The sequence below is a fragment of the Rhinatrema bivittatum genome, chromosome 17 (assembly GCF_901001135.1).
Source record: "Rhinatrema bivittatum chromosome 17, aRhiBiv1.1, whole genome shotgun sequence".
Lineage (NCBI taxonomy): Eukaryota > Metazoa > Chordata > Amphibia > Gymnophiona > Rhinatrematidae > Rhinatrema > Rhinatrema bivittatum.
Window position 1 is genome coordinate 520,846 of NC_042631.1, and position 25,453 is coordinate 546,298.

The window sequence follows — 25,453 nt, forward strand, 5'->3', positions numbered from 1 at the left end:
GAGCCCTCCTGATGTGTGCTGTTTTATCCACTTACCCTCCATCCTCTCCCTACAGCCTGAGAGAGAGGAACCTGGAGCAGGGCAATGTTCCGCTGGTGGTCAGGGAGACCATTGCGTTCCTGCAGGATCATGGTGAGTAAGCTGGTGGGGAATCTCTAGCACAGACTTAAAGCTGCTCTTCACTCGCTCCTCTCCTGTCTCTACAAGCTGCTGGGTTCTCTTCACTATCCTGTTTGGGATCCGTCAGTTATCTGCTACTTCCCCACCTTCTATATTCAGCTGAGAGGTTTAATCACATGTTAATCTTTTAAACATTCACAGAAATGCTTGGTCTGTCTAAAAATGTTTGAGATCCTTCTTCTAAAGGGAGTGATCTTTGATCCTGACCCTGTCTCTGGAATCTGATCAAGGCAGCTAACACAGTGAGGGTTGGACAAGTCACGGAAAGAAAAGTCCATAAACAGTTATTAGCCAGGAGAAATTAGGAAAGTCACAGCTTATTCTGGACAGTGACTTACAAGAAACAGATGAACTTTTGGGGATCTGATGGCGATTTGTGACCTTGACTGGCCATTGTCAGAGAGGGGATGCTGGGCTTGATGGACTCAGGTCTGACCCAGCATGGCATTTCTTATGTTCTTATGGGATTGATCTTTGACCCTGACTCTGTCTCTTGTCATGGAATTGCTCTCTAACTGACGTTTGGCACTGATCTCTGACCTCTGATCCAGACTCTCTCCTCTGATTTCTGTCCCGGGACTGATTGTGATTCAGCCTATGGACTCTGATTTCAAACCCTTACTGGAATGCACCTTCTGTCATAGGTTTGTTCCTGTTCATACCCAGATCAGCCCAGACAAGTGAGTTTAGCATCCCTACCTGAGGATGGAGGCAGAGAACAAAACTTTGAGACACTGCTACATATCCGAGGGTGCCACTTACAGTCCCTTAATATTTTTCTGTCTCAGGTAGATGGTAGAGGTGCAATCCTGAGTGAAAGAAAAGAAGTTGGAATTTGATGTAATGCTCCCTGAGGTTTTAGGTACCTTTGTGGACCATCTCTCAGGTGGAGCTGGGTGAGAAGAGGGCTGGCTATCCCTGTCTGGCTTTAGCCCGCTACTTCTGGAAGGACTGATAGCCAGGGGACTGTTTTTCTTCAATGGGATCTGTTGGCGCTGGTTGAGCTGCTGTGGCTACTGGCAGGCAGATTTCTTCTTCACCATGCGCTGTCGGGCCTGTGCAGGTGCTTGGCTCTGAGGACAGACCTTGTGCGTGGCCCGTGAGCAAGCACCTAAGTGGGTTTTTTTTCTTCCGCTAGGCTGCTAATTCTCAGGGGGATCTGGGGGGTGGGGGCTGACAGGCTGATTGTTCAGGTGCATTTGTCGGGCCTTTGCAAGCGCGCAGCTCTGAGGGCAGACCATGTGCGCAGCTGCCACTTCTCCCCTTTGTTTAATGGCAAGGAAGCCATGCATAGCTGCCTGTAAAGCGTGTGCGTTGTGGTCTCTGTACTCTGGCTGTGTCAGAGGGGGTGAAGGAGCCTCCCCGGATGTGACTTTGGACAAGAGGGGCAGCCATGGCCTCTGAGGGTCACAGGCAGAAGACTGTGAGCTCCAAGGCACCCAGGGATTCTCCTCCGGCTCTTTCTGCCTTGAGACCATCAGCAGCACAGGACCTTAGCACGGGGGGAGAGGCAGATGGGAGTGGCTTCGATGAGGATCCGGAAGAGTTTTCACTGGATTTTGTTCTACTCTTGCATAAGGCCTTTCTGGCACAGAAGGGAGCAGGCGGGAAGTGTCCCAGGGAATGACAGCAGTGAGGTCTCATCGAGAGGTTCTGGCGGTTTGCTCAGACATCTGGACCTGGGGCACTGTTCGCAAACAGAGTGGATTCAAGGAATTTGGATGGCTTGGATGGTCCTCAGGAAGATCTTGCAAGTGCCCCTACAGGGGAGGATCCCAATGCAGACCCGATTGCTGATCTGGATACAGACAAGGATGACTCTGATCCGGACGAGATGCCGGTAGCAGAGGGAGATGACCCGAGAGTCGTCTGCCTATTTAGGAAAGAGGAACTGTGTCCCTTGATTCCTCAGGTTTTGGAGGAATTGGGCATCAAGGTAATTCAAGAGAAGTCAGACAATGAGGGAGTAAATCCAGTCTTGGAAGGACTGAGGAGTCCTCCTAGTGCTTTCCCGTTGCCTAAGAAGATTAAAAAATTGGTTAAGCAGGAATGGGATTACTTGGAGGCAGGTCTTAAGGTAGGCAGGGCAATGGTGACGCTATACCTGTTGATGGAAGAGACCTTAGACCTCTTGAAGCTGCCCAAGATGGATGCAGCAGTCTCCACTGTCACCAAGAAAACAACCATTCCAGTGGCAAGGTCAGCCACTCTGAAGGATGTTGAGGATCATAGACTGGATGTTTGGGATTTCTGCCTCGAGTCTCTGGGCGGCGTTCTGTGGAAGTCTGGTGCAGAGGGCTCAAAAGCAGGATTCTACTCTACCCAGCACCTCCATGCAGTCAGAGCACTTGGAAGCTGAAGTGGCTTATGTGGCAGGTGCGCTATATGACTCGGTGTGGACGTCTGCCAGAAGCATGGTGGCGGCTCACAGGCTGTTGGTCGGACACATGGTCCAAGTCTCAGTTGTGTAATCGCACCTTAAAAGGGAAACTTCAGTTAAGGGGGGCTCCAACCCTGAGTTAACTGTTTTCCCTGGATGGGGGGGATCAGTTTTGTTTATACATTGGCTCGGGTACAGGTCAATACTGAGGGACTGCAGGTAGCACTCTCAGATATGTATCAGTGCCTCAAAGTTTTGTTCTCTGCCTCTATCTGCTGGTAGGGATGCAAAACCCAGCAATCTGGACTGATTCTGTGATATTACAGGAACAAAAATTAGCAGGTAAGAGCCAATTTTCCTATCTTTACACTACTAAGCTTTGCTTCTTGATCTCTGACCCATTCTGTGCTTTCTGTAACAGGACTGACATGACCTCAAATTTGAGCAGTGATTCCTAATTTCTGTTCTTCAGTTGGAGCTCTTTTTCCTATAATAAGAAACTGATTTCTGACCCTTCCTGCTGTACAGAGGTGTTTTAGGAAAGGCAGATCCAGACTTAGCCTCTGATTCTTTCTGTGCAGCTCTGACCGTAGAAGGGATATTCCGAAGGTCAGCAAACACACAAATTGTGAAAGAAGTGCAGCAAAAATATAATATGGGTAAGTGTTTTCTTTCTCTGCCCCCTCTTTTCCTCAGCCAGTAATAACATTTTGTCAAACTTTAATTTAATTCTCAGTGTGATAAACAAACCGTATAAAATCTTCAGCAAAAACACCAACAAATCGTGGCATAAACCATCTTCATTAGGTGAATGGAAGCATTTGAGCTTAGTCAGGGGCAGAGACTCGTTTCTTTAGGGACTGAATCTCAGTTTGACATCCAAATCTGTCCTAGGGGCACCCAGAAGCTGTTAGTGGAGCATACAGCATCCTACAAGTTCCTAGATACACTTCAGGCTTTATGCTGTGCTATCAAAGATAAAACTTAGATTAGTGCCTGCTGGGTAATAATGAAACTATGGATTTTCACTCATCATGTGCCACAGATACACAAGTGGAGTCCAGCAGCACACTGCAATGAAATCCAGCAAAAAGGTGTGTTGTCAAATATTTTCAAATCTGTGTCTTGAATCAAAACTCATTGCCATATAAGTGTAGAAAATAAGATTCCATCAGGTAAGAGGCAGGCTTAATGACAGTGTGTCCCTCGACAAAGCACTGGTGTCACTAGCAGCTTCATCGGGAGGGACAGAAGAACGTCACGCCTAACAATGAGAGAGCTTCCTTTGGCTGTTCTAACGCTATGTGTAGGCCGTCAAAGCAGAGAAGTTCCAAATCACAAGTATCACCATATCTTGCACAGACAGTCAAAGACTCAAATACAGCATTCAAAACTTCTTAAACTGTAAGAGCGCAAGGAGAGAAATATAAATACCAAGTGAAAAAGTACGCCAAACAAAGGAGCCAGCAGGGAGGGCCAAGGTTGACTGCACTCAAACAGGGATGCCCCAAGTCACGTGAAATAAATAACCAATGAGGTGCAGGCCAGGGTTGACGTAGATCAGAGAGGAATCACCAAATCGTATGAAACAGCAGCGCTAAGGCAGAGAAATCAATAGAAGATGCACCATTCTGTTTCACGATTGAGGCTGTGAGGCACAAGAGATTTAAGCTCAAATATCCAATATTGTTCATTATGTAGTAAGAGCTGTGAAAAGGTCCCACCCTGACTGCGGGAGAGAACAAGTTCTCTTGTAAAGAGCAGACCCCTGAGGTACGCCTGTTTTAGTCGAGTACCAGTTTGAGTGAAATTTACCTTTTGAAATTCTTTGTTATCGGTTTGATATGAATGATGAGAACCATTGCAAGTCTGTACCTTTGATACCAATTTGAGATAAATTGGAGAGTAATATATCATGATTTATCGTATCAAGCAGTACTAGTATATATAGTTGGTGTCAGAATCAAAACCTCTAATGGTTGTATCGAATGATGAGATGAGCAAGGATTCTGTACTGTGACCTTTTCTAAAAGCATGTTGATTGTTATGCAGAATGTTATTATCTTCAATGTATTCTGATGCTTGATGTAATACAACAGATTCTATTATTTTTGCAATGGAAGGTAAGGAAGCGATTGGTCGATAGTTAAGTCAGATGGATCATGATTCTTCTTCTTGGGAATTGGTAAGATTGACGTTTGTTTTAAAGAGTCTGGGAAAAAACCTTGTGATAAAGAGGCGTTGACTATGTTAGCAATAAAAGGAGCAATATGATCTTTCATATCTCTGAGTAAAAAGCCGGTGCAGGGGTTGAAAGGACTATTTGATGGCTTAGATTTTGATAAAATATTGATAACGGTTTTATCATTAATTAGATGAAATTCAGAAAGTGAACAGGCTGTTTGAGGTAGAGTTACTTTTGGGATAGGTAATAAATCAAATTCTGTTGATGTCTTTTTTTTGTTTTTGTTTTTTTTTTTAAAGTAGTGGCAATTTTGTTGCAAATGTCGTCAGATATATTAGAGTGTGATGCATTTTGTATTGTAGTTAAATCTTTTACAATTGAAAATAATATTCTAGGATTACCATTTGCAATCTTTATTTTTGTTGTGTAAAAAGCTTTTTTGTGTTTATTATTTCTTTCTTGTATTTTTGTAAATATGTGTAGTACTCTTGTTTACGTACTGGGAGTGGGTTTTTTCGCCATCTTCGTTCTAAATTGCGTAATTTTCGTTTGTGAACTCTTAGTACATTGTTATACCAATTGGCAGTTTTTTTTAACAGAAAGTTTTTGAGGTTTTAATGGGGCAATTGTATCTAGAGTGTCAGTTATCGAATTATTCCAGAAGGTTAGCATTTCTATACATAGAAACATAGAAATGACGGCAGAAGAAGACCTAACGGCCCATCCAGTCTGCCCAGCAAGCTTCACACATTTTTTCTCATACTTATCTGTTTCTCTTAGCTCTTTGGTTCTATTTCCCTTCCACCCCCACCATTAATGTAGAGAGCAGTGATGGAGCTGCATGCAAGTGAAATATCAAGCTTGATTAGTTAGGGGTAGTAGGGGAAGTAACCGCCGCAATAAGCAAGCTACACCCATGCTTATTTGTTTTACCCAGACTATGTTATTCAGCCCTTATTGGTTGTTTTTCTTCTCCCTTGCCGTTGAAGCAGGGAGCTATGCTGGATATGCGTGAAGTATCAGTTTTTCTTCTCCCCTGCCGTTGAAGCAGAGAGCTATGCTGGATATGCGTGAAGTATCAGTTTTTCTTCTCCCCTGCCGTTGAAGCAGAGAGCTATGCTGGATATGCGTGAAGTATCAGTTTTTCTTCTCCCCTGCCGTTGAAGCAGAGAGCTATGCTGGATATGCGTGAAGTATCAGTTTTTTTTCTCCCCTGCCGTTGAAGCAGAGAGCTATGCTGGATATGCGTGAAGTATCAGTTTTTCTTCTCCCCTGCCGTTGAAGCAGAGAGCTATGCTGGATATGCATTGAAAGTGAAGTATCAGGCTTATTTGGTTTGGGGTAGTAACCGCTGTAACAAGCCAGCTACTCCCCGCTTTGTGAGTGTGAATCCTTTTTTCCACATTTCCTCTTGCTGTTGTAGCTTAGAGCGATGTTGGAGTCACAGTAACCATGTGTATGTTTATTGAATAAGGGTATTATCTCCAGGCAGTAGCCGTCATTCTGGCGAGCCACCCACTCTTTATTGACGGCCTCTTGACTTTATGGATCCACAGTGTTTATCCCACGCCCCTTTGAAGTCCTTCACAGTTCTGGTCTTCACCACTTCCTTCGGAAGGGCATTCCAGGCATCCACCACCCTCTCTGTGAAGAAATACTTCCTGACATTGGTTCTGAATCTTCCTCCCTGGAGCTTCAAATCGTGACCCCTGGTTCTGCTGATTTTTTTCCTACGGAAAAGGTTTGTCTTTGTCTTTGGATCATTAAAACCTTTCAAGTATCTGAAAGTCTGTATCATATCACCTCTGCTCCTCCTTTCCTCCAGGGTGTACATATTTAGATTCTTCAATCTCTCCTCATAAGTCATTTGATGAAGACCTTCCACCTTTTTGGTCGCCCTTCTCTGGACCGCCTCCATCTTGTCTCTGTCTCTTCGGAGATACGGTCTCCAGAACTGAACACAATACTCCAGGTGAGGTCTCACCAAGGACCTGTACAAGGGGATAATCACTTCCCTTTTCTTACTTGAAAGGGAAGTGATTATCCCCTTGTACAGGTCCTTGGTGAGACCTCACCTGGAGTATTGTGTTCAGTTCTGGAGACCGTATCTCCGAAGAGACAGAGACAAGATGGAGGCGGTCCAGAGAAGGGCGACCAAAAAGGTGGAAGGTCTTCATCAAATGACTTATGAGGAGAGATTGAAGAATCTAAATATGTACACCCTGGAGGAAAGGAGGAGCAGAGGTGATATGATACAGACTTTCAGATACTTGAAAGGTTTTAATGATCCAAAGACAACGACAAACCTTTTCCGTAGGAAAAAAACATCAGTGTGTTGATTCTGATTAATTATTGGTAATAGAGCATCAATGAATGATTCAGTATTAATCTTCTTACGCCTTAATATTATGGAATCAGGTTGAAGATTAGTCTGACTTGTTTTATTTGATATTTTAATTTTTCCTATGGCTTTTATTAGATAATGAATAGACCATATGGTACAGGAGTAATATCTGAAGTGAAACCAAAGACTGTTTGTTTGGTTGTAGTAAAGCTGATCAAGTGTGTTTCCACATCTGTGAGTAGAATCATTCACTAGAGGGGGTTAAGTTTAAGCCATTTAATGCGTCAGTTAAGTTTGTCTGTGTAGAATTTTGTTGTGTTTTATTAAAATGTACATTGAAGTCACCAGCAATTATTGTCCTGGTTAGATCACAAGGTAGTGTATTGTTTCTAGAAGTAGTGATAGTTGTGAGTGAAGTATTCCAGGAGGACTGTAGATTAAGCATATATTCACAGTGTTTGTAGTAATTAAAAGTAGCTCTAGTTTTGACTCTTTTATGGTAACAACCTTTTTACTCGGAGATAGGAAGGATTTAATTATTACTAGTAGTCTTCCACCTCTGCGGTCAGCACGAGGTTGAGATATAGGAATATAACCAGCTGGGCATAATCTAAAAGTTGATAGCACATAGAATGGGCAATTGCAGAAATAGCAGTCTACAGAAAAATACAGTTAACCAATAAAATCAAACAACCCAGTTTCTCTCAGGAGACCAATGTAGAAAAAGCAGAAATATTGAGGGGTTGTAGAAGAAACTCAAATAAATGGCAGACACATACAGGGTAGAGGAATGAATTTTAGCCCATTTACAGTAGAGAGAATTTGCATGAAATTTAGTAAAGTTGAAAGTAGTCAAAGCAGTGGGACAGAAGAAAGATTATAGAATATTAAGGAAGCTCAGTAATGCCACTGAGAGTGGGCTTCAGTCAGTCTTTAGAGGCAGGAGTTGTTCTAGAGGATATCATCCCTCCTCAGAAGAACAGGAATAGGGAGGAAGCGAGTATCTACAAACCAATTAGATTAACCTTGCTTGTGGATAAATTGATAGGGTCACTAAAAAGGTAAGTATAGTGGACTGTTTTGAATCCAGCAGATTACAGGATCCAAAGTAGCATGGTTTTACTAGTTTAGAAATAGGTTAAGTGATTTGAGTAGTAAATGCAAGGCTATTCACTCTCAGTGATGTTACTCAACCTCAATCTGAAACATTCTGTAAACTCTTAGCAGGATTAGGATTAAAGTACTGTTTATATGCTGATGACATTCAATTCTTGTTCTCTTGTGATACCGATAAGAACACCATATTGGGATTTTTCTATTTTTTTGTCTACAATCAAAATTAGACTCTCATAATCGTCTTTCTCTGAATCTGGACAAAACAGAGAGAATTCATTTTTTCCATCAAATTTCTCTTTTCAAGGATACAATATACTTATAGTTCATGAGGCTACAAATCTTGGGGTTGTTATCATTGAGTCCAATCTACTGTATCTTTCAGATATCAGGTTAAAAAATTGGTCCAGAATCTATGCAGGCTGAAACCAAATCTGGAGTTTTACGATTTTAGGAGTGTGCTTCAAGCTCTGGTGGTATCAAATATTGATTACTGTATTTATTTTTAGGTCTCCCCAAATACACTCTTAAATCCATTCAAATGATTCAGAATTCTGCTGCCAGATATGATCACATTACGCCCATTTTAAAATCCTTGCACTGGTTACCAGTGGAATTCCGAATTCAATACAAGACTCGAGTTCTCATCCATAATGCTTGATGTGAAGACGTTCCACTTTCTATTAGCACTCTTCTAAAAATGCATTGCCCAGTGAGGTGCTTGAGATCGGAAAAGCAATATCTCTTAGACATCATTACTCACCGCCCGATGAGACCAGCAGATACATGTGATAGATGTCTAGGAGTAGCTGGAGCAGATTTGAGGAACAAGTTCCCTATAATGTTGCATAAATAAGTAGGCAGTAAAAGTTTTAGGAAACAGCATTCAACTCACTTGTTCGAGATTGCATTTTATGGAGTTTAAGAATATGATGGCTGACAGCAACTGTAAGCTGTGTTTGTATTTTAATCATTTTTATTTTAATGCTTGTTTTGTTGGTATGATTTCAGTATTTTTATTTACTATTTATATTTTATGAATGTTTCTTTGGAAGCCGCTATAAAAAGTGGTATTCCAGAGAGGTTAGTAGGAAAGTTTGTCTTTATGCAGATGATACTAAGATCTGCAACATTTTTTAAGATGGTGCCGGCCGTCCATCCATTGCTCCTACCATGTGGCGGATCGGCCAATGGCACCGATAGCCCCTGTCACATGGTAAGGGCAAAGGGCCACCGGCGCCATTTTGTTTACTGGCAGCCAACAGTCTGAGAGTGGGAGATTGCTCCTGGGACCCCCTGCTGGACCACCAGGGAATTTAGAAAAGTTTTTGGGGTGGTCGGGAGGGTGGGGGATTGTAAATAATTAGATCTGAAGGGTTGGGGTGGGTTTGGGGTTTTTTGTTGTAAATAATTAAATGTGAAGGATCTAACGGGTTTGTGTTAGCGAGTGCTAACTCCCATTAGTGCACGCTAAACCGGAAACTGTTTTATACGAAAAAAAAAATGCCGATCCGCGGGAATACGAACTTTTCCCGCAGCTACACGAAACCGAAAGCAGAAACCATCGGGCACCCGATGCACATCTCTAATGATGTGTATGAGATAGCAATGTACAGCCACCAGGGTGATCATGTCTGATCTCAAGCTTGTAAAACAGTATGAAGAGTCAGCGGCCAGATCCTAGAGGAACGCCAAGGTACCAGAGGAAAAATGAGGTGATAATGCTTCTTTATAGGTGGTAAATGAGAGTTCATTTAGAGTATTATATTCCTTTCTGGAGCTCCTACCTCCGATAGGACACAATCTCAAAAACAAATATCTGTGCAATAATCCACTCACACATATCTCACAGCAAAAAACCCCCCAAAAAACAAAAGTCGTTACAAAGGTTTGGGATGAGGAGAGACTGCATAAACTACTAAGATTTCTCGAAACGTGGGCTGACAACGGGGGATATTTTGTTTCAATTTAGTGTTTGGTTGCCTGTCTCCACAAGTGTTGTTTGTGCTTTTTCAGGGTTTAGGACTGGTTTTACACTTTTGACATTTTATTGCAAAAAGAAAAATATATAAAAATGTATTATGGGTGAATGATTGAAAGAACCGGGTTACCTCCATTCAGAGAGCTCTTACCCTTTCCCAGCTAGCTGACACCCGTAGTAATACTGCATAGTTGCAGTATTTGTACGTTTTCAGTTTTGCCTTTATAATCTTGTTTTACTATCCCCTTTTTTGCTATCCGATAGCAAATATTGCTTACCTGTAACAGGTGTTCTCACAGGTCAGCAGGATGTAGTCCTTACATATGGGTGACATCACAGGATGGAGCCCAATCACGGAACACTTTTGTCAAAGTTTCCAGAACTTTGACTGGCCCCTACTGGGCATGCCCAGCATGGCACTAGCCCTGCAGCCAGCAGGGGTCCCCCTTCAGTCTTGTTAAAAAGCTACAGGTAGTGCCGAAAATAAAATAAGAAAACGTTACGAACCCAACACCACGGGGTGGTGGGAGGGTTTCGTGAGGACTAACATCCTGCTGTCCTGTGAGAACCCCTGTTACAGGTAAGCAACATTTGCTTTCTCACAGGACAAGCAGGATAGTAGTCTGCACATATGGGTGAGTACCGAACTGAGGATGTCCGAGTATGCACCAAATGTACTCAGGCGTGCAAGGCACTAGGCCCGGGATGAAATTTGGCCGAGGGCATCCTGAACCCCACTGGGCAGGCGGAAGGGTGTTGATACGTCACGTTGTAAATAGGTTACGAAGGACAGACTGGCCGAAGATGGAATCTTGTCTTCCGACTTTGTCTAAGCAATAATGGGCTGTAAAGGTATGGAGAGAACTCCAGGTGGCAGCCCTGCAAATGTCAGGAAGCGGCACCGATCGTAGGTGTGCTACTGAAGTTGCCATGGCCCTCACAGAGTGTGCTTTAACACGGTCTTGAAATGGAGTGCCCGCTTGCTGATAGCAAAAGGATATGCAGTCCACCAACCAGGAGGAGAGAGTCTGTTTACCCGCAGGCTGCCCCATTTTGATAGGATGGAAAGAGACAAACAATTGAGTGCTTTCCCTGTGGGCAGCTGTACGGTCTAGGTAGAACGCTAGAGCCCGTTTACAGTCAAGGGAATGCAGAGCCTGCTCTCCTGGATTGGAATGGGGCCTGGGAAAAAAGGTAGGTAGTATAATGGACTGATTAAGATGAAACTCTGAAACTACCTTAGGCAAGAATTTAGGGTGAGTGCGGAGTACTGCCCGGTCCTTCAGAAGTTTAGTGTAAGGCGGCTAGGTAACTAGGGCCTGTAATTCACTAACTCTGCAAGCTGAAGTGATTGCCAAAAGGAAAATCACTTTCCATGTGAGATATCGAAGGTCACAGGATTGAAGAGGCTCGAATGGTGGTTTCATGAGCCGACCCAAAACTAGGTTGAGGTCCCAAGAAGGGGCCAGGGGACGCAGTGGAGGCTTGAGGTGAAGCAAGCCTTTTAGAAAACGTGTTACAAGGGGTTGTACTGATATAGGAATACCCCCAACACCTTTATGGAAGGCGGCTACCGCACTGACATGCATTCTGATGGAGGAAGGTTTTAGACTTGACTCTGACAAGTGCCAGAGATAGTCCAGAAACTTTGTGATTGGACAGGTAAAGGGGTCAAGGGACTGAGAAGAGCACCATGACGTAAACCTGGTCCATTTGTAAGAATACGATTTTCTCGTGGAAGGTTTCCATGAAGCAATCAGGACATGGGAAACTGGTTCAGAAAGGTTAAGTGGCTGAAGGATTAACCTTTCAACATCCATGCCATCAGGGATAAGGCTTGAAGATTGGGGTGGCATAGGCACCCGCCGTTTTGAGTGATTAGAAGCGGGTCCTTTCCCAAGGGAATGTGCCTGCGAATGGAAAGATCCTGAAGTATTGGAAACCACACTTGGCGCAGCCGGTGAGGTGCTATCAGGATCATGGTTCCCTTGTCCTGATGTAACTTCACGAGAGTCTTTGAGAGAAGTGGAAGTGGAGGGAATGCATATAGGAGACTGGTTGTCCATGAGAGGGAGAATGCATCTCTTGGCTGATAGTGTTGGCTGCGAGTGAGAGAGCAGAAGTTGTCTACTTTGCGATTTTGAGGTGACGCAAAGAGGTCTATTTGAGGATAACCCCATTGTTGGAAGATCGAGTTCGCTACTGAGGGGTTGAGAGACCACTCGTGCGGTTGAAAGGTGCGACTCAGCTTGTCTGCCAACACATTGTTCACTCCCGGCAAGTAGGTGGCCCTGAGGTACATCGAGTGGGAGAGGGCCTCCGCCCATATCTGTGCAGCTTCCTGACACAGAAGGTAGGAGCCTGTCCCTCCCTGTTTGTTGATGTACCACATGGCCACCTGGTTGTCCGTCTGGATCAGGATGACTTGATTGGAGAGGCGATCCTGAAATACCCTGAGAGCATATCTGATTGCTCAAAGCTCCAGGAAATTTATTTGGTGTTTGGCTTCCTCTGGAGACCAAGATCATTGTGTCTACAGATCGGCCATGTTGGCTCCCCAGCCGAGGTTGGAAACATCAGTGGTGAGAGTTATTTGAGGGTCTGGAGCCTGGAAGGGCAAGCCTTGGAGGAGATTGATCTGATTTCTCCACCAGGCGAGAGACTGACGGAGTGAGTCCATTGTGACCTTAGAGTCCACTGCATGACTCTCATGGCCAAGCGGGCCATTGGGGTGACCTGAACTGAGGACGCCATGTGTCCCAGGAGTATGAGAAAGTGGTATGCAGTCGTGGAGTGCTGAGACTGCAGCTGGTTTGCAAGAGACACAAGAGTGAGAGCTCACTGTTGAAGCAGAAAAGCCTTTGCCTGCAAGGTGTCCAAGTCTGCCCCAATGAACAATAAGGTTAGAGATGGGATTAAGTAGGATTTGTCGTAGTTGATGAGAAATCCGAGCGAAATTAGAGTGTGTAAGGTAAGATGTAGGGACGACAGAGCAGCTTGCTGAGTGGGAGCCCTGATTAACCAATCGTCTAGATAGGGGTAGACGTGAACACCTTGAGTCCTGAGGAAGGCTGCAACTATGATGAGGCATTTTGTGAAGTCTCGTGGTGCAGACGCGAGGCCGAATGGAAGCACTCTGTACTGATGGTGCTTGGGGCCTACTAGAAACCTCAGGTATTTGCAATGGGATGGAATTATCGCGATATGAGTGTATGCGTCCTGGAGGTCTAGAGAGCAGAACCAGTCTCCTCTTTGTAGAAGAGGAAGAAGAGAGCCCAAGGTTACTATTTTGAACTTCTCTCACTGGAGGTACGTGTTCAGGGCATGTAGGTCCAGAATTGGACGAACACCCCCCGATTTTTGGGGGATTAGAAAGTACTGGGAATAGAACCCTAGGCCATGCTGAGAGTAGGGTACTGGTTCCATTGCCTTGGACTGGAGGAGGCGGGAGACCTCCTGTTCCAGAAGGATAGAGTGATCGGATGTTCTCCACGTCGGTAGAGGTGGGGAGTCCGGTGGAATGGAGAGAAAGTTCAGATGATAACCCTGAGCAATTATCGCCAGGACCCACTGGTCTGAGGTGATCGAGTGCCACCTGTTGTTAAAATGGCACAATCAACCTCCCACTGGTATGTGGGGCAATGGAAGCTGGCTGCTGCTCTCTATGCAGGAGTCAAAAACCGGAAGCAGGACCTGGTTGGGGAGCTGCTTGCGGTTTTTGTTTTTGTATCTGACGAGACTGGGTTTTTTGAAACGATCTCGTAAAACCGGTTCTAGCTGGTGGCGGGTAGGATTTCTTCGGGTGGAAGAATGACTTCTTAGAGTCCTTTCGGAAGGGCTGTTTTGAAGAGTACTCAGAAGGCATCAGAGAGAGCTGTCTTAGGGTCTCATGATGGTCCTTGAGTTCCGCCACCGTTCGTTGAATCTGCTCGCCAAACAGATTAACTCCTACACAAGGCAGGTCGGATAATCTGTCTTGTACTTCAGGGCGAAGGTCGGAAGACTTGAGCCAGGCCCATCGTCTTGCCGAGATAGCAGCTGCAGATACCCTGGTAGCAGTGTCAAAGATATCGTTAGATGATCTGATCTCATGCTTGTCTGCCTCAAAACCCTTGTTTACTAGGGTTTGGAGTTGATCTTGAAATTGCTGAGGCAGTGAGTCTGTCGAGTCTTGTATCTGCTTAAATAAGACCCTATTTTATTGGGTCATATAGAGCTGATAAGAGGCAATTCTGGAGATGAGCATTGATCCCTGGAAGATACGGCGACCAATGGCATCTAGAAATTTCTGTTCCTTGCCTGGGGGAAAGGAAGTGTGAGGTTTTGATCTCCTTGCTCTTTTCTGGGCAGATTCTACAACCACAGATTGGTGATCCAATTGAGGTTTGTGAAAGCCTGGAGCTGACTGTACGAGATAGGTGGTGTCAGCTTTCCTGTTGACTGGAGCAACAGAGCCAGGATGTTCCCAGTTCTTATTGAGGAGATCCAGAAGAACCTGGTGGATAGGAATGGAGTTTATTTCCTTGGGAACATCCAGGAATTGTAGCAACTCCATCATTTGATGCCTATCGTCCTGTTCCATCTGTAATTGGAAGGGAACCAATTCAGACATCTCCTTCACAAAATTTATAAAGGAAAGGTCCTCTGGAGGAGAATGCTTTCTGCTTTCAGTAGGTGAAGGTGGTGAAGGCAAATCATCAGTGTCTGGTGAAGAATCATCAGTCCAGGTATCATAGGGATCAGCACCTGCTCCTCTAGGGACTAGAGGAGGATGGGGCGGTGGGATCCCTGAAGGTCCTGGTCTAGGCTCCGAAGGACTCGAAGGAATAACTGGAGGCGCACCGGTGCAGGCATCAAGGGCACCGATGGATGGATGGATGGCTGAGGCATCAGCAGAACTCCCGATGGAGGGATGCGAAATGGTGTTTTTCCTCCCGATGACAAAGTAAGCGGGGAGGGCACTGGAGCCATTGGTGACCCAGGGTCCATTGGTGGAAAAGCGGCCATGAGCGCTTCCATCCTCGAGTAGCGGTGCTAACGCTGCTGGAATCGGTACCGGTGCCGGAGGAACTTGGAGTCGATGCATCGCCTTGTCGATGGCCTCCTGAACCATCCGGTCCAGTTCTTATTGGAGACCTGGAGCAAGCAGCTCCAGAACAGAAGGAGGCGGCAGAGGCATAGCCGGAGGGACCACCGTTAAAGGCGGAGTCATGTCTCCCGATACCCTTTCGGGTGAGGGTTGCCTCGGTGACCCAGTCGCCGAAAAGGTCGGTGCCTTTTCTGGATGGGGTTTCTTCGGTGGCTTGGACGATGGCAAGGTCGATGATTTCACTCCCTCGATGGTCCGAGACTTTCGATGCCGGTGGTGATGTTTATCTCTACGATCCCCACGGTCCTAAGGGGGAGTAGAGGGTGTTAAAAGCTGAGAAGTCGTCGATGCCGGACGGTCACCGGCCAGCGGTCGATACTGGCGCGAAGTTGACAGTGCCGGTTCTGACGACGTCGATGCAATAGACGGCATCGGGGTTTGAGCATGGAAGAGAAGTTCCATTTTCTCCATTCTGGCCTTGCGACCTTTTGGTGTCATTAGGGCTCATTTGGTGCAGGTTAGGACATTGGGCTCACATCCGAGACACATTACACAGACTTTGTGGGGGTCTGTGATGGACATGGTGCGATTACAGTCCGGGCACCGGCAGAACCCCGACGGCATGGCCATGAAAAAAATAAATAAATTGAGCTGCGGTATGGTCGATGGCCAGTAGGCCGTGAGGGCCAAACGCGACGGTAATCGATGGAAAACAAGTAAAAAAGTTACTGGAGTACTGCGGCTTGAAAAAGTTGAACCCCTGTGGGGTAAATTAAATTTTAGTAATTCCATGAGGAAAATTCCTGTCAGGAATCTCTGAGAGCTCCTTAACCCGCGTGGCTACTGCTGCACGGAAAAAAGAAGACTGAAGGGGGACCCCTGCTGGTTGCAGGGCTAGTGCCATGCTGGGCATGCCCAGTAGGGGCCAGTGAAAGTTCTGGAAACTTTGACAGAAGTGTTCCATGATTGGGCTCCATCCTGTGATGTCACCCATATGTGAGGACTACCATCCTGCGAGAAACAGGTAGAGCAGAGAGGGTCTGGAGGGGCTGCCAGAAGTCCTTTGAGATGAGACCTAAATACATCACCCTAGAATTGAGGAACTGGGGGAGATGGGCGTAATATCAGCTAACATTCCCTGCATTTCTTTCCAGGAGTGCCTGTGAATTTCCAGCAGTATGAAGATGTCCACCTTCCTGCTGTCATCTTGAAGACATTTTTACGGGAACTTCCTGAACCACTCCTGACCTTTAACCTCTACAATGATTTGGTTAATTTTTCCAGTAAGTGAGACCTCTGTCTGGTCCTAAAGCAGTTTCTCTCTGTCTCTTTCTTTCACACTCTGGCCCTTCCCACTCTTTCACCTTCTTTTTAGGTCTCACCAGAAAATTGTTTTAGGTGTTTAATTTCCTTAGCTTTTGGTCGCTTGGCTTTTTTTTTTTCCTGTTTTGGGGCTATAATTTTAAAGTTGTAAAATAATTTTTTTTTGCTAATCCTGGAAAAGGTCAGTTCCTAATGTGGCCGTTTCTGAAGTGTCAGGAATGGGGTTTAGTTGGAGGAGGATGGCCAGCTTCTAAGTGTGGTGAACTTCTCCTCACTGTCTCTTTAGCACTATTTCTCATGTTCTTTTCTTGTCAGATGTGGAGGAGAGCAAACAAGTGGAAAAAGTGCGCAAAACCCTGCAGGCTATGCCCCAAGAGAATTATGAGGTGCTGTGCTTTCTCATCGCCTTCCTAGTGCAGGTGAGGAGCTGCGCCTTCTCCACTTTCTCTTTGCTTCTCCCCACCACCCTTCTTCCTCTTCCCTCTTAGCTATATTCTTTGCATCTCCCTGCAAAATGCCTCCCTCCCCAGCCCCTCCAGCATTCCAAAATTACACTTGACCAAATGTAGTAATGCAGCAATTGAATTAATTTTAACTAATTTTGGCCTGAGTTACAAATCTTGAGTAGCTTAGACATGCTTGTTTTTTTCTGGGTAAAATCGTAGAATAAATCTATTTGCTGGATTCTGTAATACCAACGTTTCTTTTTCTGCACCAAAACAAGTCCTATTACTTAATTGTGATCACATGGGCTTAAAAGCTGCTTTCTAATTGACGTGCGGTGTGAGCTCAGTCTGGAACGCTCTCATTATAGTCGCGGGCTGTCCGTCTTGTCATGTCATCTGTCTGCTTGTCCTCCAAATCCAGGTGTCCTTTCACAGTGATCAAAACAAGATGACAAATGCCAATCTGGCTGTGGTGTTTGGGCCAAACTTGCTGTGGGCCAAAGATGCTGCCATCACCCTGAAGGCCATAAATCCCATCAACACCCTGAGCAAGTTCCTGTTGGACCACCAGGCTGAGCTCTTCCAGGACGTGGAGGCCTGAGCTCCTGTCCTCAGGCCATCCTTGCCAGAATGTGAAGCAGTGCAATGCCCCCTCCAAGCTGAGCGTAAGGCACATACACACCTGACTGCTCGAGAGAGAGACATTAACCCTTGTCTGAAAGTATGTAGACACATTTCCTGCTGTCTCACAGACTGAGAGAGACAGACAGATACAGAAATGTAGCACAGATTTCAGAAGTCAGAGCACTACTCAGACTCCAGCCTTTATTATATTTTTTGAGCGTGAAGGATGTATGTAGATGTATTTACAGGGTGTATGTGAACTTGTGCATATCAGCTTTGCAGGCATTTCTCATTTGTGTGTAATAAACTTCAGAAGGGAGAGGGAAGTCAGTTTTAGAAGAATGATGGGTAGAAATGGGGGTTGGAACTAAATGACTCTGCTCAGTGAAAGTACATAGTGCACAGATCCTTTGCTGTGTGTGTGAATGTGTGTAGGTAGATGTGAGTGCACAGCTCCTTTGGTGTGTGTGTGTGTCTGAAGGTAGATGTGAGTGCACAGATCCTTTGCTGTGTGTGTGTATATATGTGTGTCTGAAGGTAGATGTGAGTGTACAGATCCTTTGCTGTATGTGTGTAGGTAGATGTGAGTGCACAGATCCTTTGCTCTGTGTGTGTAGGTAGATGTGAGTGCACAGATCCTTTGCTCTGTGTGTGTGTGTGTGTAGGTAGATGTGAGTGCACAGATCCTTTGCTGTGTGTGTGTAGATGTGAGTGCACAGATCCTTTGCTATTTGTTTGTGTGTGTAGGTAGATGTGAGTGCACAGATCCTTTGCTCTGTGTGTGTAGGTAGATGTGAGTGCACAGATCCTTTGCTGTGTGTGTGTCTGAAGGTAGCTGTGAGTGCACAGATCCTTTGCTGTGTGTGTGTCTGAAGGTAGCTGAGTGCACAGATCCTTTGCCTTGTGTGTGAAGGTAGCTGTGAGTGCACAGATCCTTTGCTCTGTGTGTGTGTGTGTGTGTAGGTAGATGTGAGTGCACAGATCCTTTGCTCTGTGTGTGTGTAGATGTGAGTGCATAGATCCTTTGCTGTTTGTTTGTGTGTGTAGGTAGATGTGAGTACACAGATCCTTTGCTGTGTGTGTATGTATGTGTGTGCAGGTAGATGTGAGTGCACATACACTTTGCTGTGTGTGTGCAGGTAGATGTGAGTGCACATACACTTTGTTGTGTGTGTGTGTGTGTGTGTGTGTGTAGGTAGATGTGAGTGCACATACCCTTTGCTGTGTACACATTCGCTCTCTGCTGCCACCTTTGAATGCAGAATTCCAACTCCTCCCCACTCTTTCAAGGCCGTTCCTTCTGCATACAGGGTACGGCTCCATCTTAGGCAGAAGGGATTTAATGGAAAAGGGGCCTTCTCCCAACTCATGGTGTCTTTTTCCACCCCCCCATTTGCTGTGGCACTAGAGTACTTTTGTGAATTCCCAGCTCACCCATAGCAGAACAGATCTAAGGACAGTAGCAGTGCATAATAATCATAACGTGTGCACCAAGACACAATACTGTAAATACCCATGAAAGGAGGTGGGGAGAAGGTTAATGTCACATGACCCTCCTTTCATGGCTTATTGCAGGCATTGGGTGCCGTATGCATTCTGTTTTTAAAAGGAATCCACTTTGAAAACCCTTCTGCACAATCCATGGAAAGAATGCAGCATTCGCTACTGGTAGCAGCCCCTCAGAGGGTCCCTGACTGACGGGGGCATTTTCTGCTATAACTGGCAGATGTAAATATTCTTTAAAAAAAAAAAAAAAACTTGCGCTGAAAATGGGATAGAAATCTAGTCCATGATATTGAATATGAGTAAAAATAAATATACATTGATACCAATGTGGAAGCTGCTGCTTCTGTTTGCACATTATCAACACATGATGGATGCCAGTGGCCGGTGGTAGGTGTCCACCTTCACAGAGTAGAAGGATGAAGGGCATCCATCTCCCAATTAAAAAAAGAAAAGAAAAAAAGAAAAGAAAAAAAGAAAAAAAAACAGGGATGGGTTCATGGGCTTATAGGTATTACCAATTATTAGGCTTTTCAATATTTGATGATAGTTAATGTGACTTTCAAGGCATTCTTCACTTTCGGTGCATGTCCGGCATGACTCCTTGCTTCAATGACAGGGGAAAAGAAAAACTGATACTTCACACATTTCCAGCATTGCCCTCTGCTTCATGGCAGAGAGCTATGCTGCCGCTTACCCAACTAATCAAACTTAATATTTCACTTGGAAGCAGCTCCAGCACTGCTCTCTACATTAATGGTGGGGGTGAAAAGGGAATTAGAACATAAGGTTACTAAGAGCCAAGAGAAACAGTTAAGTATGAGAACAAATGTGTGAAGCTTGCTGGGCAGACTGGATGGACCGGTTGGTCTTCTTCTGCCGTCATTTCTATGTTTCTATGTTTCTATGTTTCTATGATACATATTTTCTTTTTAAGATTCCAATTGTGGTCAGAAATGATGAAGACATTAATAATTTCAGAGGGTTTGCTGGCCTTGTACTTGCTAAAAAAAAAAAAAATTGACTCTTGGCATTTTTATCACCTAAGAAGATTCACGGCTGAAGAAAATAGTAATCTTCCAGCTCTGGACTCTGTTAGGAAGCTTTGAGCACCCACAGTGTCACAGCAGAGCCAGCCAAAGACAGCTCACGTTCTGCCGCTGAGGTGCTAGATTAATATTGTAAAATGTAGTTTTCTTTGTTGAAGTAACTACATCTATGAGGGTTCCTCTGTGCAGCTTAACGTCTCTCAGTTTGTTACATATTTGTTTATCTCCGTGCTAACCTTTCACTGTGTATTCCTTTGCAGCACAAACTGTCCCATGTTATGTACACACGTGCTCTCCCATGCTATAGGCAGAGTCCTGTCCTGCGTACCCTGCCCTGTTCCTCACTCAGCCAAAAGAGGTATAAAAAGCAGCAGTGAGACCAAATTGTTTACCTCGAGAAGTAGCCCAGGCTTGGGCTAAATTTTAGACTGGGAGAAGATTTCAAAAATGTCTATCACTGTGGGAGTGTATGTACAGTTTATGCTGTGCACACACAGGTCTTTGAGGATAAACAACTGCACCAAAATATAATTATTGCTGCTATCCTTCGGGCCGATACAGTACAGTGCGCTCCGACTGCTTTTCTGAGCATCCTCTGACTTAATATCATGGCGATATTAAGTCGGAGGTCCCGAAGGGTAAAAAAAAAGTATAAATAAATAAATAAATAAATTTTAGGTCAGCCTGCGGCTGTTGGGTCGAAAACCGGACGCTCAATTTTGCCGGCTTCTGGTTTCTGAGCCCGTGGCTGTCAGCAGGCTCAAGAACCGACGCCAGCAAAATTGAGCGTCGGCTGTCAAACCTGCTGACAGCCACCGCTCCAGGGCAAAAGGAGGCGCTAGGGACGCGCTAGTGTCTCTAGCGCCTCCTTTTGCCCATTTGTACCGCCGGACCTAATTTAAATACTGAATCGCGCGCACAGGCGAGCGGGCATTCGCCCGCTCTCCCGCGGACTTTACTGAATCGGCCCGCTTGTGGTTTAAGATTAGGAGGAACCAGCTGCTTCACCAGTAAGCTGTCTGACTGTTAGGAATGCCTTAGGGTCTTGAGCTCTCAGAAGTTTGCAGTGAGTGCATAATTCTCTCTGCTTTTTCTGGGAGTACCAGCATTTCCCTTCATTAATTGGGAGCCCTTGTCTGTGTGTGCAGACCTCTGTTCACCAAGCCCTCTTCTTTCCTTGTATTTTTACTTGGTGGAGTCCTTATAATTTTTATATATGCATATAGGTATATATATTCATGTATGCTAATGGGATTTTTCTGTAGGCAGTGATTGCTCCTGCCTTCTCTTGATATTCCAGTGGTGTACCAATGAAGTGAATTCACATCAATGTTCACAGTTGCTCTGTACTTGAGCTTGTATTTCACTGTTTGCACTTTTTATATTTCAATTAAAAAGAAAACATTTTTCATGTTTTTGTTGATAGAGATAAAAATGTGTGGAATACATGTGGCTGCAGAAGAGTGCATGTGTCAGTGCATGTGAAACCTGTGTGATTGTAGTAGTGGGTGAGTGCAGAACCCATGGGGGATTGCTCAGTTGGGTATCAGCAAGTTTGAAACCTATCGAGCTATAGTGATGGGCAAGTGCTCAGCTGGGTGGAATCCTTGGGGCTGTAGTGATGGATGAGTGCGGGAACCCAATAGATTGTAGTGATGGGTAAGTGCTCAGCTGGGTGTCAGTGAATGTGGGAAATCATGAGGTGTAATGATAGGGGAGTGCTCAGCTGGGTGTCAGTGAATGTGGGAAATCATGAGGTGTAATGATGGGGGAGTGCTCAGCTGGGTGTCAGTGAATGTGGGAATTCATGAGGTGTAATGAGCCCGCTCACCCCATCCTTCAGTGAGCCAGCAGTGAACTGGGAAAAAAGGAAAAAGAAAATAAGAGAAAAAGGGCCCAGAAACTTGCAAATTAAAGAGAAACGAGGCAGGACCACGTGGTGAGTGTTACCGCTCCCCCCCCCCCCAACCCAGCCAGCCTATCCCAGCACTGTTTCAGGCCCTTGAAATCGACGACGCTTCCCGGGGCGTTGCTCGCCCGAAGGAGCGCGACCTAAGGGGCCTGCCCCTTAGTGCGCCCCTTTGTGAGGATCCAGAAGAAAAGCTCACCGTTCATTTACACAGCCTCGCCACAGCAGCACTACACGCAACTCGCAACCAACATACATGTACTCCTCCCACCTCGGCTTGCATCTGTCCAGCTTACATCCTTCTACGTCCAGCACTCATCCAGATCCTGACTTCATCCATCTACTTCCAGCATCTACTTCCTGCCCTCATCCTGCTCTCATCCATTCACGTCCAGCACTCATCCAGCTTGCTTCAGACTGGCGGATCGCAGACCACATGCCCACGCAACGACCTTTGTGCCCCTCCTTGCAGCCCTTAAGGGCTCCATCACACTCTATTAACATTTTTCCCACTCAGTTAACTCTTAGTTAAGAGCTCCATCCCTCTCAGTTCACACTCTCCCGCAGAGGCTAGCCTCATCCAGTCATCATCGACTCTACTTCGTCCTCTATATTCTTTGGGGCCTCAAATATGCTCATGTTCCCTATCTCCATCATCAAAAATCTCTACAATAACCGGAAAAAACGCTCTGACCCTACAATCCCCCAACTCAAGCGTCTGATTCCAATTATGACATCCCCTTTCACTCAATTCCTTGGGCTCTCCTTATTCTCACTAACACTCTTCAACGCACAATCAATGTCAAAAAAAACACGTAATCAACGACTATCTCCTGGACTCACAACCGGATATATGTACAATCACAGAAACCTGGTTGAAACCCACAGTCCTAGCTCTTATTAATCAACTACCACTCCACCTCTATGATATCTATTCAATACCTAGACCTAAAAAAAGAGGAGGGGGACTCTGCTTAGCTGCAAAAAAAGAGCTGAGACTATCCCTACAGATCACGATACATACCTCCCGTCTGGAGGTTGCCCTCTTTAGCTCAAAACAGCTCCAAATTTGTTTACTTTACGCTCCGCCCGGCATCCTAGATTCGGACCCATCTCCACTCATTGAGCTCATTGCCAAACACATCAAAAATGACACCCCAGCAGTCATCTTGGGAGACTTTAACCTTCACACTGATGCGATCCCCTTATCCTCCAACTGCGAAATGCTACTATCCTCCTTCAAGGCTATGGGCTTCTCACAAATCGTTAAGTCCCACGCACAAAGCGGGGCACACACTGGATCTTATATTCATAAATTCCAGCCTTACACTATCTTCCCCGCCTCTTTGCTCTCCTATCCCATGGTCAGACCATCTAATGATCACAACGGATCTCTGTATCAATGACAACCCTGTGTCACCAATCACCAAAACCACAATTCATTACAGGAACTCTTGCTCCATGGAAGACCTTACCCCATCTTTCATCGGAACTCACTAACCTCGACCTTTCCGACGCAGAAACAGCGATCTCTACTTGGCATAGCATCACAAACAAGGTGGCAGAAAAACTATGCCCCTTAAAATCCAAAGAGCTCGACCCATCCTGTAAAAACAAAAAACCATGGTTCACACAAGAACTAAAAAACATCAAACTAGAACTGAGAAAAAAAGAACACGCATGGTGAAAGAAACCATCCAGCATTACTCTGAGTACAAAACCCTCATGCACAGTTACAGAAACAACATCCTTCGCACAAAGAGAGATTACTATGCCCACAAAATTCACAATTTCTCTTTCGATGCCAAAGCGCTGTTCTCATATGTTTCAGAGCTCACAAAACCCACATCACCAGTTATCCCTGACGACCAAGCTCAATCGAGATGCACTGAACTTGCGCAATTCTTCGAAAACAAAATCCTTAAGCTAATAGCACCTCTGGCTACATGTAATATAGAACCGCCCCCTCTCTACTCTCCCCCCTTCAGCCAGAAAGCAAACCTAGAATCCTTCAAACTCACCTCCTCGCTCGAAATTGAATCGATCCTCAAAAAGATGAAACCTTCCTCTCATCCGATTTATTTATTTTATTTATTTGTAGAGTTTTATATACCGCTATTCAGTGAATGTGGGACTTCATGAGGTGTAGTGATGGGGGAGTGCTCAGCTGGGTGTGAGTAGGGAACCAATTGAACTTTAGCTGTGAGGAGCTCTCGCTCTCTGATGATTTTGGAAGCCACAAGGCTATAAAATAGGGCTCCTGTCACAAGAAGATTTTGCTTTTGCTGCAGTTGCTTCTCTTTTGTGCTTTTTTTTTCTTGCAAGGCTTTCACTTCTTTCCTCTTTGTTGTACACTACTTTTTAAAAGGAAGATTTCTGCCTTGCTCTCTCAGAACCAAATAATAAACAGAAGTAAGACTATTTTCTTTTCTGCTAGAAATGAAGAATTGACTCAAGAAGGTATTAATTTCTCACCTGAAACAAAAGTCAGAACCCCTTGGGATCCTGCCAAGTGCTTGTGACTTGGATTGGCGACTGTTGGAACCAGGATGCTGGGCTTGATGGACCTTTGCTCTGACTTGTTTCATCAGTGCATAACCATGAGATTCTAAGACAACCAAAGCTACCACAGTTTCACAAGGACCTAAGGTTTGCTTGGGATTGGGGTCCTGATGGAGGCGGGTCCTGTGAAATTCTTGGGTCCTAGGCCCCACATGGAAAATGTGGGCCCTGAGGTGGGTTATGGGGCTGCAGGTCATGGAGGGATGCTTTTGTGATTAAAGTATGTCGAGGCACAAGTCAGGGGTGCCCTCTATCTCCCTTATTATTCGCCATTTTTCTTGAACCATTGGCCATCCATATACAGAATAATCCAAAAGTGCTGCTATTAAGTTCACTTAGAGAATAGCCACTGCCATTAGCAATGGTTACATGGAATAGACTTAGTTTTTGGGTACTTGCCAGGTTCTTATGGCCTGGATTGGCCACTGTTGGAAACAGGATGCTGGGCTTGATGGACCCTTGGTCTGACCCAGTATGGCATTTTCTTATGTTCTTATGCAAGGCTTTGTTCTAAACTCCCATCACTTGAAAATGTCATTATTTGCGGATGACATTATATTCACAGTAAGTAATCCCACTAAATCCCTACCAGAAATAGAAGCCGAATTGGCACACTTTAGTGCTGCCTCTGGCTTCAAAATACATTGGGACGAGTCAGAAATCCTAAACATTTCATGCCCGCCAGATTTGGCAAATTCCTTACAATCCTCTCACGCTTTTAAATGAACACCCACTAAACTTAAATATCTAGGAGTCTATCTTAGT

At 45.1% G+C, this 25,453-nt stretch overlaps 1 protein-coding gene across 5 annotated transcripts in view; it reads left to right on the forward strand.

Annotated features, from left to right (window-relative positions):
- ARHGAP1 (Rho GTPase activating protein 1) overlaps positions 1–19,429 on the forward strand; it is a 59,839-nt gene extending 40,410 nt beyond the window's left edge. For 3 of the 5 annotated variants that reach the window (XM_029582067.1, XM_029582066.1, XM_029582065.1), the window contains exons 9-13: positions 56–132; positions 3,142–3,219; positions 16,427–16,555; positions 16,911–17,014; positions 17,463–19,429. In XM_029582067.1, the coding sequence (XP_029437927.1) occupies positions 56–132; positions 3,142–3,219; positions 16,427–16,555; positions 16,911–17,014; positions 17,463–17,642 (568 nt within the window). In that variant the 3' untranslated portion in view covers positions 17,643–19,429. The remainder of the gene's footprint in view (positions 1–55; positions 133–3,141; positions 3,220–16,426; positions 16,556–16,910; positions 17,015–17,462) is intronic. The other 2 variants (XR_003853181.1, XR_003853182.1) reach the window with 2 other exon arrangements.
- Positions 19,430–25,453: the final 6,024 nt, after the last annotated feature.